Here is a 14,279-nt window from a genome sequence, read left to right on the forward strand (position 1 = left end):
CACAAAAACTGAGGATTTCTGGGTTGGTTGACCTGTGTTGACTAATGTTTGACCACAAAAAATTACAGCAGTCTTCTCTCTCCTTTGACCAAGTTTGACAGAGTTGTTTTGGGCTGAATTTATCCTCCTAATCAAGTTGAGTTTGACCAAGGAAGACCGCGCTGCTTTGAGGAAGATTTGTTGTTGTTTTTACCAGTGTTGACTTTCTAGTTGGTGCTGAAGTTTGACTACAGTTGACTGCAGAAATTTACAGGGTTGTTTTGACTTTGTATTGGGCAAAGTCTATTTGATTTGTACTGGGCAAAGTCTATTTGACTTTGTATTGGGCAAAGTCTATTTGACTTTTGTACTCTCTCTCTCTCTCTGCTAAACTTTTCATTTAATAATAAGAAGAATTGGTCAAAGGGTTTTCCCCACATTGGGGGCTTTCCCTGGCATCCGCAAATTCTGGCATCCTCTTGTCTTGGCTTGTCTTTTGCAGTTTATTTTATGTTCTATCTGCCTTTACTGTCAATGTGATTATTGTGATTGCTATTGGATATTGGAAACTGTTATTGGGCTACTAAAGGAACATTGAATTAAATTGTGCTACACATAGAACATACCATTGTTAACTAAAATTAACATGGTATCAGAGCCCAAGTGAAGACAAATCCCAAGCAAGAGTGAGAAAAGCAATCACTAAGGAAAGTTGTTGGACAAGAATTTTGGGCTAGTTTCAATGACAACTACATCATACTTCAAATCCGAGGATAAGCTTAAGGACAAATCCAACTATCATGCATGGAAGATGTCATTGGATTTGACTTTGGAAGAGAATGATGCTATGGACAATGTAAAGGGAAGAATGGTGGAGCGTCCTTCAAATGCACTCATTGCTGCAAAAACAAAGTACAAAAAAGGTGAGGTCAAAGCTAAGAAAATTATTGTAGATTCCATTCACAAGCCATTGGTTGCCTATATTTCTGATTTAGAAACATCTAATGAGATGTATGACAAGCTGGTTGGGATGTTCAAAGTAAACAATGCAAATCAAGTTCTCCTTCTCAAGAACAAGTTGAAAGACATCAAGATGGATAGAGGAGAGGACATTCAATCCTACTTCATGAGGATTACCGAAATCAAGAATGATCTTCTATCTATTGGAGAAGTTGTTGGTGACAGAGAGGTCACTCTCATTGCACTTGGAGGTCTTACAAGAGAATGGGATGTGTTTAACACCACCATCCTCAACAATGACAGGATTTCGGGTTTTGATGAATTATTGGCTAGATGCACTCAAGAAGAAATAAGGATGATGGAAAGAGATAAGCCCTCAAATGGAAATAATCCTACCGCTTTCTCCACTCATGCTAAAAGGAAGAACAATGTTGGTCCAAGAAGACAAGGTCAAGGATTTAAGTCAAGATTCAAAGAAGGAAGAAAAGGAAGATGCTACAATTGCAACAGGTTTGGCCACTATGCTAGAGAGTGTCCTCACAAGAAGGATACTCCAAGGGATGATGACAACAACAACCACAACAACTACAAAGGCAATGGCAATCAAAGGAACAACAAGTTCAACAACAAAGGAAAAAGAAATGCTCCCGCTGCTCAATATGGAAATGGTCGTCCTCCCAAAAGATCAAGAAATTCCAGGTATGAGGAAAGTAATGTTGTAGAAAAACAAAATGAATTTTATCTTATTTCCGCTTTATCTACTGCCTCTCCTCCGGATACATTGGATCATTCGTTGATTGATAGTGGAGCCTCAAGGCACTTCACTTGGTACAAAGAGGCCCTCTCAAATTTGGTTGAAAAGAAGACTAACTTGCAAATCATGCTTGGAGATAATGCCACCTATCTCGTGAAAGGAATAGGTACCATTGCTCTTCTTCACTTAAATCAAGGTCAAACCATCCATCTACATAAAGTATTGTATGTGCTCAATTTGAAGAAGAATCTGGTATCTATTTCTACGATGGAAGATAAAGGCTTCAAGGTAGCATTTGTTGATGTAAAGATACGTCTTTCGCAAGGAAACCCTAAAGATGCATTCACACTTGGATTTGGGGTTGATGGTCTTTATCAAGTTGGAGGAATTCCTTTGGGAGCCATGTCTTGCGACACTTCTCTTCAATCTGAATTGTGGCACTGGATTTTCCCACCTTCATTACAAAGCCTTACCTAGGGTAAGGAAGATGGTCATCGGTATGCTTGATTTCAACATGAATCATGAAGGTGTTTGTCAGGGTTGTGCAACTGGGAAACTTACAAGGGGACCATTCCCCTCAAGCAAAAGTCAAACTTCTGATATTCTTCAACTGGTCCATTCTGACCTATCTGGTATGTTGCATGTAACATCATTAGGAGGATACTTATATTATGTTATTTTTGTGGATGACTTCTCTTGCAAAACATGGATCTATTTCTTAAAGAAGAAGGATGAAGTATTCAAATGGTTTCGTGCTTTCAAAGCCTTGTTGGAGAATCAAACAAAGAAGAAGATCAAAATATTGAGGACCGACAATGGGACCAAATATGAATCAAATGAATTCAATGACTATTGTAGAGAAGTTGCCATTAAGAGGGAGACAATTGTTGCATACACTCCTGAGCAAAATGGAGTTGTTGAAAGAAAGAATCGAACGATCATGGAAGCCATCCGTGCCATGCTTCATAATCTAAGTCTACCAAAGTTCTTATGAGGAGAAGCTGCAAATACCGTCATATATATTCAAAACAGGTGTCCACATCAAGCATTGAATTTCAAGACACCCGAAGAAGTTTTCACTGGTAAGAAACCTGATGTTTCTCATTTTAGAATATTTGGTTGTCTCATATATTTTCATGTGCCTAAAGAGAAGAGAAATAAGTTGGGAGCATGTGAGAAGAAAGGAACTTTTGTGGGCTACAATGAAAACTCAAAGGCATATAGAATCTATGTCCCTGGTCAACGAGATGTGGAAGTAAGCCATGATGTTACATTCGATAAAGGCACTCCTCTTGGGAAAGCCAGAGATCTCCCCATTATAGGAAAAGAAAATGATGATTGTACAGGAAAGCAAGAAGAACCTTCGTCCAATGAGCATATGCCCATTGTTGAAGGTTGAATGGATCCCATTGATCCACCTCCTAGTGATCCCTCTACCTCAAGGAAAAGATCGTTGTGGCTCAAAGACACTCTCGAAGATGCTAAGAAGCATATTGCTCCAAGAGGGGCATTTCGTGAAAGTAAGAAGCCCACTAGGTATCAAGGATACCTTGCTACCACGAGTACCATTATTCAATCTAAGCCTTGTACGTTCAAAGAAGTCGTGAAACACCAAATGTGGAAGGATGCGATGAATAAGGAGTACGAATACGTCATGAAAAATGATGTTTGTGATGTGGTTCCTAGACCCAAGGACAAGTTTGTGGTCATGTATAAATGGCTTTACAAAATCAAACATGAAGTTGATGGGAGTGTTGAAAAATACAAGCCAGGTTCGTTGCTCGAGGCTTCTCTCAAAAGGAAGGGGTGGACTATGATGAAATATTTGCAACAGTTGCCCAATATACCACTATCCGTTTGATTATAGCTCTTACTGCCTCTCAAGGATGGAGCCTACACCAAATGGATGTTAAGATTACTTTCTTGCATGGCTCACTTAAGGAGGAAGTCTACTTGGAACAACCTGAGGGGTTTGAAGTACAGGATAGAAGGACACACGTATGCAGGTTGAAGAAAGCCCTCTATGGGTTGAAGCAAGCCCCTAAGGCTTGGTATGAGAGGATTGATAGCTATCTTATGAAGTTGGGATTTACAAAGAGCGATGTTGACCCTAACCTATATTTCAAGGTTGAGAATGACAAGCCTCTCATTCTGGTCCTTTATGTGGATGATCTCTTCCTGACAGGCGCGGACCCTCTCATTTATCAATGCAAGAGGGAGTTGGCTTCCGAGTTCGAGATGAAGGACCTAACACTAATGCATTACTTCCTAGGCCTGGAGGTCTAGCAAAAGCCAGGTGAGATTTTCCTTTCTTAGGGAAAATACATTGTGAAGCTACTTGAGAGATGTGAGATGGTGGATTGAAAGTCCCTGTCTACTCCGGTGGAACTCAACTTCAAGAAGTTATGTGGAAGTGTTGCTAGGCCTAAATTGGCGAACCCTTTCGAACATAGACAACTTATGGGGGCCATGATGTTCTTGGTAAACTCTCATTCTAACATATGCTTCGCTATGAACACATTGAGTCAATTTATGGTCGAGCCTCATCACATACATTGGATTGTTGCTAAGAATCTATTGATATATCTCCGGGGCACAATCTATTATGGACTGAGATACATTGTGAAGCTACTTGAGAGATGTGAGATGGTGGATTGAAAGTCCCTATCTACTCCGATGGAACTCAACTTCAAGAAGTTATGTGGAAGTGTTGCTAGGCCTAAATTGGCGAACCCTTTAGAACATAGACAACTTATGGGGGCCATGATGTTCTTGGTAAACTCTCATTCTAACATATGCTTCGCTATGAACACATTGAGTCAATTTATGGTCGAGCCTCATCACATACATTGGATTGTTGCTAAGAATCTATTGAGATATCTCCGGGGCACAATCTATTATGGACTGAGATACACTATTGAAAATTTGAGGCTGCATGAATACACAGATGTTGACTAGGCTGGCAGTTTGGTGGATCGTAAGAGCATGTATGGATGTTGTTTCTCTATGGGGTATGCTTCAATTTCTTGGATGAGCAGGAAGAAGAAATTGGTTGCACTAAGCACAGCCGAGGTTGAATACATTGCAGCTAGTATGGCCTATTGTGAAGTTGTTTGGTTGAGGAAGCTCTTCAGTGAGCTATTTGAGCACATATTGGATACCACCGTGATCTTCTACGACAACCAAAATGGGATTCACCTTTCAATGAATCCCATGTTCCACAACCGCTCCAAGCACATTGATATCAGGTACCACTTTATCTGAGATATGGTACAACGAGAAGCAATAAGGATCCAACACATAAGGACTGATGAGCAAGTCACAGATATCCTCACGAAGCCTTCGGGGAAGGTCAAATTCTTAGCCTTTCGTTAGAGACTTGGAGTCGTGGAAAGACCCTCCCATGAAGGTCCTACTTGAGTTGGCCACTGAGCTCTAGGGGCTCCTGAGGGCTTGGGGTACTTCTTGGAGCTATAAGCGACCATAGGGTGAGTGGTTCACCTTCCCCTATGAGGTGTGTTGTGTACAAGGTGAGTGGTTCACCTTCCCCTGTGATACCACATGGTGACATGTGTGTAGGGTGAGTGATTCACCTTCCCCTACTAGACACAGGGTGTAGGGTGAGTGGTTCACCTTCCCCTACAATTGACATATGCATAGGATGAGTGATTCACCTTCTCCTATGGCAAATGAGTAGGATGAGTGGTTCACCTTCTTCTGTTGATGCCCCAGCATACATCCTACCCATGTAGTCCAGGACTCATGGGAAGTACTTCTCATCTAGCCAATGAGCTAGGAAACATGGATAGGGACCATAACACTACCGATGGACGCATTGTGTATTGTCGTACTCCCTGTCTAGGATGCATGGTGTTCAACAACTTGATCTGGGATCATTTGAGGTTCTACCTCTGGACTGACTTTTGTCAGTGGAGAGTGGTAAGGTCTTGTGACTCACTCTCGATCAATTCTTCTTCATTATTACTTCATGGTTCAATAGAGCAAAGCAGAGATGAAAGAAATGGTACATGACGACAAGATGGCATGATGACAACAGATGGATTGGCAGGTGGAATTCTCCCTAGTTGAGAGGGAGTGTTAAAATTGGCAACTAGGGCCAAATTTCACCTTGGGACAGCTCATTTGATGGAGATGATGATTGCATTGGATTCCTCTTTTCGAGAGGTCCAAGATTGATATAAAGATCATCTCATTCGGACAAGCAGAAGCATGATTTTGAATTTATGCCCTCACATGTGCAAATTGATCAAGTCGACTTCATCATTATGTAGGCTCAAAAAACCTAATGGATGTGTCTCTTCACCCACAACAAAGTGTATAGATACAAGAGACCTCACACCTCATTTGGACATCCGTCACTCACACATTCTTCTCTCTCTCTTCATCAAATTGGTTCGTACAGCTTGCGCAGCCTTCTATCTCACACATGTGCGGCTAGGACGACAGAATTTCTGGGCAGAAATTACAAGCCGAATTTCAAACTTCAAGATAGGTTTGACTAGCTTTGACCAAGGCATTCTTGCCTGAGTTTGACTTTGATTTTTGTGTCAAAAAATTTATTTTTCCAGGCTACATTGTTGGGCACAAAAACCGAGGATTTCTTGGCTGGTTGAACTGCATTGACTTCAGAGTTGACTATTGTTTGACCACAAAAATTACAACAATCTTCTCTCTTTTGACCGAGTTGTTTTGGGTTGAATTTATCCTCCTGATCACGCTGAGTTTGACCAAGGAAGACCAAGCTGCTTTGAGGAAGATTTGTTGTTGTTTTGACCAATGTTACCAGACACGGAATCAGCAATAAATCGGCGAGGCAAAAGAGCGAAAGTTTTAATCGGATCGGGAAAAAATCGGGAAAAAATCGGCAAATTCTTTAAATAAAAATATACACATATATTGAATTAAAAAAACCATTTTTCATTAATATTGGGTAAAGGTATGTCCAAACAATGCATAATATCAATAGATGTCCAAAATATCATGAATAAATAAGTATCTCATATATGTTATGAGTCCACACATGATCCAAAGCACTGAGTCTTGAGTCCTTAGAAGCATATGCTTCTAAAAGTTTACAAAAAAGTTAAAAACTGCATACTAATCAGGAAAAAATCAGCAACTAAGAGTCTAAGACTCTTAAGAGTGAGAACTAGAAGCGATTCCTCCCGCTCCTTCGCTTGCTTGACTCTCAAAGTTCTCCAAGTCATGAAGGCTGAAAAGAGGAGGCTCATCTAATTGAACCCATTCTGCCGCATTTGTAGCTTGCAAATCTAACTCTTCAAGGTCGATTGGTGAATGATCAATACCTGTCAATTATCATGAGACATTGAAATGTGAATTAAAATTTCACTTTGAAGTTTGAACTTTAAACTTTTAAAGTACGAACTAGATTATGAAACCTTCAAATTCAAGCTCTCGAATCTCACCTTGTATTTGTTTGTTGCGAAGTCGTAGATTGTAATGGACAAATACAAGGTCATTCAAGCGCTTTTGTGTCAATCGGTTGCGCTTCTTAGAATGTATTTTCTCAAACATGCTCCAGTTGCGTTCACAACCTGAAGCACTGCATGCTTGGTTTAAGATTCGAATGGCAAATCTCTTCAAATCTGGCGTATCACTACCAAAGTTTTGCCACCAAAGACCTAGCAAGTGGTAAGGGTTTGTGAATAGAAGACTAGAAGTACCAAATTAGTAAATAGTAAAAACTTAAAAAGAAGAGAAAATTTAATAAAACATTTAACATACAAAATAAAGTTTAAACTTTAAACAAATTTAATGAATTGATGAAGCCTTCAAGCTGGGTACCTAGCAACATCTTTGACCTTTGTCTTATAGCACTGGTATAGGCAAACAATTTAGATGGTGTCCTATAATCTTGTAGTTGGGAAAAGACACGACTTTGTTGTTTTGGATCAGGGAAGCACCTTTCCAAGCATGTCATAAGTCCTCTGCCAACCTCCCCATCCTCATTAAATTTGCTCTTATCATAAAAATATTGTGGGTTTAAGAAGTACCCAGCAGCATGTAAGGGGGAATGCAATTGCCTATTCCAACGTGCATCTATAATGTCCCAAAGAGGCATATACTTTGTCTCATCATCCCCATATCTTCTTTTGATGGCCTCCTTTGCGAGATCCATCGCCTCATAAATGTAACCCATAGCGGGTTTGTCACCATCAACCATCCTGAAAGTTCAAGCATTCAAATTTAAAGAAATATGAAACATTGTAAATAAAAAGAAGCTTGAAATGAAATTTAAAAAATGAAAAAGTTAAAAGACTAAAAGTACCTGAGAACTCTAACAAGGGACTCCGTCACAGCAATAATCTCTTCAGCATCTTTCCAGAAGCCATCATTAAACACAAGTGCAGCAATTTCGATGCCTTCAGGGGTCTTGGAATGTTTAGATCCCATCCACTCAGGTCCCAAGAACATCCTCTTCAGATTTATCTTTTGCTCAACCACAGATTGCAAAGATATGAAATTTGTTGCAAATCTAGTCACTGCAGGTCGAACAATTTCTTTACCTTCAGTGTATATTCTCATAGTGTTTAGGACAATAGTGTGGTTGTATAGGTATTTGGTTATGGATTTTGCCTTCTCCACAACCTCATGTATCCAATGAAGCTTACCAATGTCCTCAAGCATTAAATCTATGCAATGGGCAGCACAAGAGGTCCAAAAAATAGTGGGGTGCCTCATCTCAAAAAGTCTACCAGCAGCCATATAATTCGCTGCATTATCGGTGACAATTTGTACAACATTTTCTTCTCCCACTTCTTGAACGACTTCCTCCATCATTTCACAGATAAGTTGGGCAGTCTTAACCTTATCTGAAGCATTCACTGACTTGAGAAACATTGTGCCTGCGGGACAAGATACAAGGAAATTTATTAAAGTTCTATTCCTCTGATCTGTCCATCCATCACTCATGATGGTGCACCCTGTTTCTACCCATGATGAACGAAACTCAGCTAGCACAAGCATGACATCTTCAACACTCTCTAACAACATATCTGTCCTAAGGCTCTCTGATGTAGGGGCTTTGAACCCTGGACCTGCAGCAGCAATTGCATCAATCATAGCTTGCCAATAAGGACTTCTGGCACAGTGGAAAGGTATGTCAGAATAGTACCAAAAGTTAGCAATGGCCTTCCTTGCCTGACTATAGATATTTTTTTTCCAACCAGTGCCATCCAAGGTAGGTTGGGAACCGGGTTTTGTGCGGGGAGCAAAAAAGGCGTTTATGTTTCCACCTCCAGTGTTCAAGGAAGGAGTTGAAGGACTGGCATGGCTTTGAGTTTGACTTGGCCTTGGAGGCATGTGTGGAAAACTTGGGAACGGCATTGAGGATTCAACAGATTGAGGTGACATGGGGCTAGTGACAGAAAAAGTATCAACTCCAACATTTCCTATTTCAGCAGTTTGCTTTGCTTTCTTGGCATTATGCTGCTCTAACATTTCAAGGGCCAAGGCTGCTTGGTATTGGACATTCTCGTCAACGGTGCCGCAAATACCTATATCATGGCCAGGTATTTTTGCAAGGTGGAACTTGAATCTATAAATGCCTCCACTGCATTCCTTTTTGCAAAATTTACAAAGGAGCGTGGATTTTCCGGAATCTTGTCACAATAAGCCCAAGCAAAGTCCCACTCTCTCGGCATTGTTGTTGCTTTGAACTTGTGTTTAATTTGTGGCTTCTGTTAAGATTTGGAGTCCGGCTTCTATTTAATTTGTGGCTCCTGTGAAAGACAACAAAAAATCAAATTTAAAAATCATCCAAAAACTTAAAATATTAAAACATGTGCCAAAAACATACATATTAATTCACTTCTAAGTTCTGATTCGAAAACATTTTCCATATACACTCTGCAAGGGCATAATAATATAGCCTAGCCAGTCTGTAAAGTTGGAATATCTCCTTCAACAAATCATAACACAAGATGATAGGGCTAGTACTGTACTCCAATCTGTAGGAATATCTCCTTCCACTGTATATGTGTGTTCCATGAAAGTTTGGCCTCAGCTAGACCTGTATGGCAGCTCTGCAGTAAGAAATACAGCAGGAACTATGTCTCAGCCTTTATTAAAACTGAAGCCATGTTAGTGCATAATTGCTGGATTAGTATTATTTCAACCATGATTAGTGCAACTGCACACTGACATGAGACCAAATCCAGAAGTTACAGGCATTCTGCAGAAACAAACTAGCAAGGCTGAAAATCTAAGGTCGTTGAATCTGGAAGCATCACTAACTCTTTAGCAACAGATTATTAATGCATGAGATTAGCTACTGGATTTAGGCAGTCTATCATTATGAACATCGTATGCCTGACGTGACAATGATAACTTAGTTGACTTAAGGTGGAAATGACAAGAAATTCTCAGACGCAATGGCAGACTAAATGATCTCATGTCAGATCTGGATATGAATCTCTATCATAGCTGGATCCAAACTGTGCCCTAGCTGGATCCTAGATGGATCCAGTTACAGATCCGTATTACTAGTTGGATCCTAGGCATATCTGCATCTGCAGATCCTGGAACCTACCCAAACAGATACAGTAACTTAGCAAAAATACTTAAAACAGCATATGTATGTCGTTACAACAAACATGTATAAGGGATCACATGCCAACTCAGACAACGATGCCTCAACTACTGTGATCAATCTCAATGACGGAATGCAGCAACGCTGCAACACAGTTTGGTAACTATATATGTTGGTACAGGAATGCAGCGGCTCGGGCTCACGCAGGTTACCTCGTCTTCAAGGCTGAAGGCGGCTCGGGCTCACGCAGGTTCAGCAATCCGTCGAATCTCTGCGTCAATACTCGATAGTGAAACTCACGTAATCTCCGGCGGCGTCGAAGACTGAATCTCTGCGTCGATAGCGAAACTGTGAAACCCGAAATACCTCGCGTCGATAGCGAAACTGTGAAACCCGAAATACCTCAGCCCCGATACTAATCCGAAACCCGAAATACGATTTACCCGCCATAATCCGAAACCCGAAAAAAAATAAAACTGGTGGGACTCGCCAAAAAAACGCAGAACCGGCGATTTTTTCAGAATCGCGAGTCAAACTCGCGTTGACCACGATTCAAAATCGGTCAACGCGAGTTGACTCGGAATGTTTTGGATCGGATCGTTTAGCCGCCGAGCCGATTTAAACTCGCGATTTTGCCGATTAAACGGCGATTCCTGTTTCACTGGTTTTGACCAGCGTTAACTTTCTGGTTAGGGCTGAAGTTGACTATTGTTGACTGCAAAAATTTACAAGGTTGTTTTGACTTTGTATTTGCCAAGTCTGTTTGACTTTTGTACTCTCTCTCTCTATTGAATTTTTTATTTAATAATAAGAAGAATTGATCAAAAGGTTTTCCCCACATTGGGTATTTTCCCTGACATCCGCCAAATCTGGTGTACTCTTGTCTTGGCTTGTCTTCTGCAATTTATTTTATGTTCTATGCCTTTATTGTCAATGTGATTATTGTGATTGCTATTGTAAATTGGAAATTGTTATTGGGCTACTAAAGGAACATTGAAGTAAATTGTGCTGAGCATAGAACATACCATTGTTAACTAAAATTAACAATTTAATAATGAATTTGTGGATCATGGGATGTGAGCAGGAAAGAGATTGTGTAAATGAAAAATAAGAAGTATATAGACTATGAAGGGGATGATGTTGATATGAAGTAGAGAACAAGGGTTCCATCTGAATCTGTTGAGGAGGCAATTGAGGAGAGCAGCCAAAATGATGAGAATATGCTACTACCAGTGACCACAGAAGATTAATCCATTTTGATCCTCTTTACTATGATATAGAAGAGGACCAAGTCAGTAAAATTCTAAGAAAACTCAAGTCTTGTCGCTAGTTCAGAAACAAAATCTCATAAATAAGACTCTTCTTTGTGAGCATCGTTGAGATATGTGTACTTTCGATGAACCAAAAGAATGAGCTACAAGAAATAGAATTGGAAGGTTTTTCCATAGATACTCACACATTATGTTTTCACTATGTTGTACATAAACAACCTATTCATGGATCATTAAACACTGGAGGGAGTTATCTAGTCTACATGGAAATTGGAAAGAGTTTTTGGCACTCTTTGGGAAGGTTTTTGGTCCTGGTTAGAAGGTGAGTTGCAAAAATGTTCTAGAGGCCAATTTTAAGCCATGTTGAAGACGTGTTTTAGCCCTGTTGAAGCATGTACTTCAGTCTTGTTGAGGTCGAGCTTCAATTCTATTCTGGGGGAAAAATTCCAGTGTTTGAAGTGTGATTTCAAGCCTAGTTTGAAGGCCAATTCCTAGAGTTTTGAAGGTCGAATTCAGGTATGGTTTGAGGACCAAGTCCTAGAGCATTGAAGGTCGAGTTCAGGTCCAGTTTGAAGGTTGGTTTCTAGTGTTTTGAAGGTTGATTTCAAGTCTAATTTGTGGCCGAAGTTGCAGTCTTGTTACAAACCAAGTTCTGGTCTAATTTTTTAGGTGGTCGAGCTCTATTAGAGAACTGTTACAGGGATCTTATACAGCAAGTCTGGTTGGTTAAGGCATTGTTAAGGGAGTTGCTAGTTCAAGTAGTTATGATGTTAAGGTGATGATAGGACCAAGCCCCATTGTCAATAGAAGTGCAGTAAGAACAGAGCTATCATGGACAATATTTGTGGTAGGTATGTGGGTTGCATAAGGTGAGTATTTAGTCCAAAGGTTGATAGGTTGCATGAAGCAGACCTTCAAGGTTGTAAAAGCTTGTTTGGTTCCATGTGTTTTGAAAAGCCCTATGTAGCAAAAAGAAATCTACAGTCTTGGTTACAAGTTGTCAGGTGGGAAGACCCTCTCTTTGAACATATAATGAGCCTAAGCAGTGACAGTTGAACAGTCAACAACAAGAGTTGAGGAAGATGAAGTGAGAGGTGGGCATACCTCTCAAGGAACAATTTGAAGACCTAGGTTGGTGCCTACAGTTCGTTTAGTTGGTGCTCAACTAGGTGATTGGTGTCTCCTATAGGTTGGTGCCTACATTCGTTGAGTAGGTGCTGAGCTAGGGGAATGAAATCTCCTATAGTTTGGTGCCTACGAAAGTTGTAATTTGGTGCTTACTTAGTACAAGGAAGTTTACAAAATATTCACACAAAAAAATTGTATAAGTGTTTCACTGTTTCTTATGAAGATATGTTTTTCAAGATGTATATGCATCAAATGTTTTAAAAGATAAAAATAGTTAAAAATAATGAAACGTTGATTCACCCCCCTTCTCAGTTTTTCTAACACACAATGTGAATGTTAGAGCATGAAAAAGGTGATGACGACACTCAAAGAATAAAAAGGGTTAGTGTGACATTCACATATGCCCTCGTAACCAAAAACACCACCACGTCACCATCACAATGCCAAATACATTGTACCATGCCATCAAAATCCTCACCAGGGACATTAACTAATAACTTCGTCCATAACATTTTTTCAAAAACACCACAGCACCCACTGTTGAGCAATTTACTATGAAATCCACGGGATTCATAAATAAACCATAAGGGTGATGCAAAGACAAGTGTATACTTCCATAATATGTCCCTAGATAATGCCCATATATAACCTGAACCAATGTAAAAAATCAACAGCTGATAGCAAAATGTGTTCATGCATAAAATGGGTACCACTCCCCCTTGATCCGAAGGAGAACTAACCAAAAGTGAGAGAGGGAGTTTCTGTGGTGAAAATGGGCAGCCCTTCTAAATTTCCCATAGACTAGTACAAATCATTTGGACTTTAACCTAAAACTGCTAATTTGTGAGGTAGCACCCCCCTTGTTGCAAAATGCATCTTGCTTTTTGGGAGGGAATGCCCACAACCCCAGCTTTTTGCGAAACATGTCTTGCAACTTGGCGAAATGTTTCATGCTATGTTTCGCGAAGTTTCTGAAAAGGGGGACATGGAAAATTGATTTTCCAGGTGCCTCACCCCTCCTCCCCACCCTTCACCATCTTGGGGATGCAAGGAGCAAGGGAGGCACGCCTGCGACCCTACAAAAAGCATCCCATATAATACTACTATTAATGCATGATGTCCATGATTGAAGACCTTATATGTGATAGTGAAATATCTCATCATAATATATGTGAAAATGTGATTATTTACTGTTTTTTCAAGTCTATACTTGAATTTAGTTGAAGAAATATGAAATAATTCACAAATTTTATTGCTCTCAAAATTTTTGCCAAGTTTCTCTTGATTTTATTTTTTCAACCCTTGCTAGGTTATTGTTGAGTATGAGTTTGCAAAAATGATGCATAACAGTTTGGTGGGATAAAAGCAACAACGTTTTTCAAACAAATATCATTGTGCAGTCAATGGGGACTTGGCTGGTTGGTAAAGAGAGGGTGATAGTATTCACCCTACCAGAGTTAAATCCCCCCATTGTTTGTTAGACCCTTGTGAACTGCCATGGCCACAAGAGTTTGGTCAGTGTGGTGATGGACAAAGTTTCTAACCCTACCGCTAACAGAGTTCCACTCGGTGTTGATTGGGTAGTACTAATAGTCAAAAGAAGCATGTGTGTGTG

The 14,279-nt window shown here is 40.1% G+C and overlaps 2 protein-coding genes across 2 annotated transcripts in view; both read right to left on the reverse strand.

Moving 5' to 3' along the window:
- LOC149235706 (short integuments 2, mitochondrial-like) overlaps positions 1 to 14,279 on the reverse strand; it is a 194,314-nt gene that overhangs the window by 53,652 nt on the left and 126,383 nt on the right. The window lies entirely within an intron of this gene.
- On the reverse strand, positions 6,617 to 10,715 carry LOC149235707 (uncharacterized). The gene is made up of 6 exons (XM_089460992.1): positions 10,566 to 10,715; positions 10,207 to 10,261; positions 8,004 to 8,580; positions 7,729 to 7,899; positions 7,141 to 7,388; positions 6,617 to 7,020 (listed from the first exon to the last, which is right to left on the reverse strand). Exons 1-6 carry the CDS (start codon positions 10,713 to 10,715, stop codon positions 6,851 to 6,853), a joined length of 1,371 nt encoding a protein of 456 aa, XP_089317118.1. The 3' UTR covers positions 6,617 to 6,850.

Source organism: Pinus tabuliformis, chromosome 8 (genome assembly GCF_031772625.1).
Source record: "Pinus tabuliformis cultivar Carrire ecotype Pingquan chromosome 8, CPIR1, whole genome shotgun sequence".
Taxonomy (NCBI): domain Eukaryota; kingdom Viridiplantae; phylum Streptophyta; class Pinopsida; order Pinales; family Pinaceae; genus Pinus; species Pinus tabuliformis.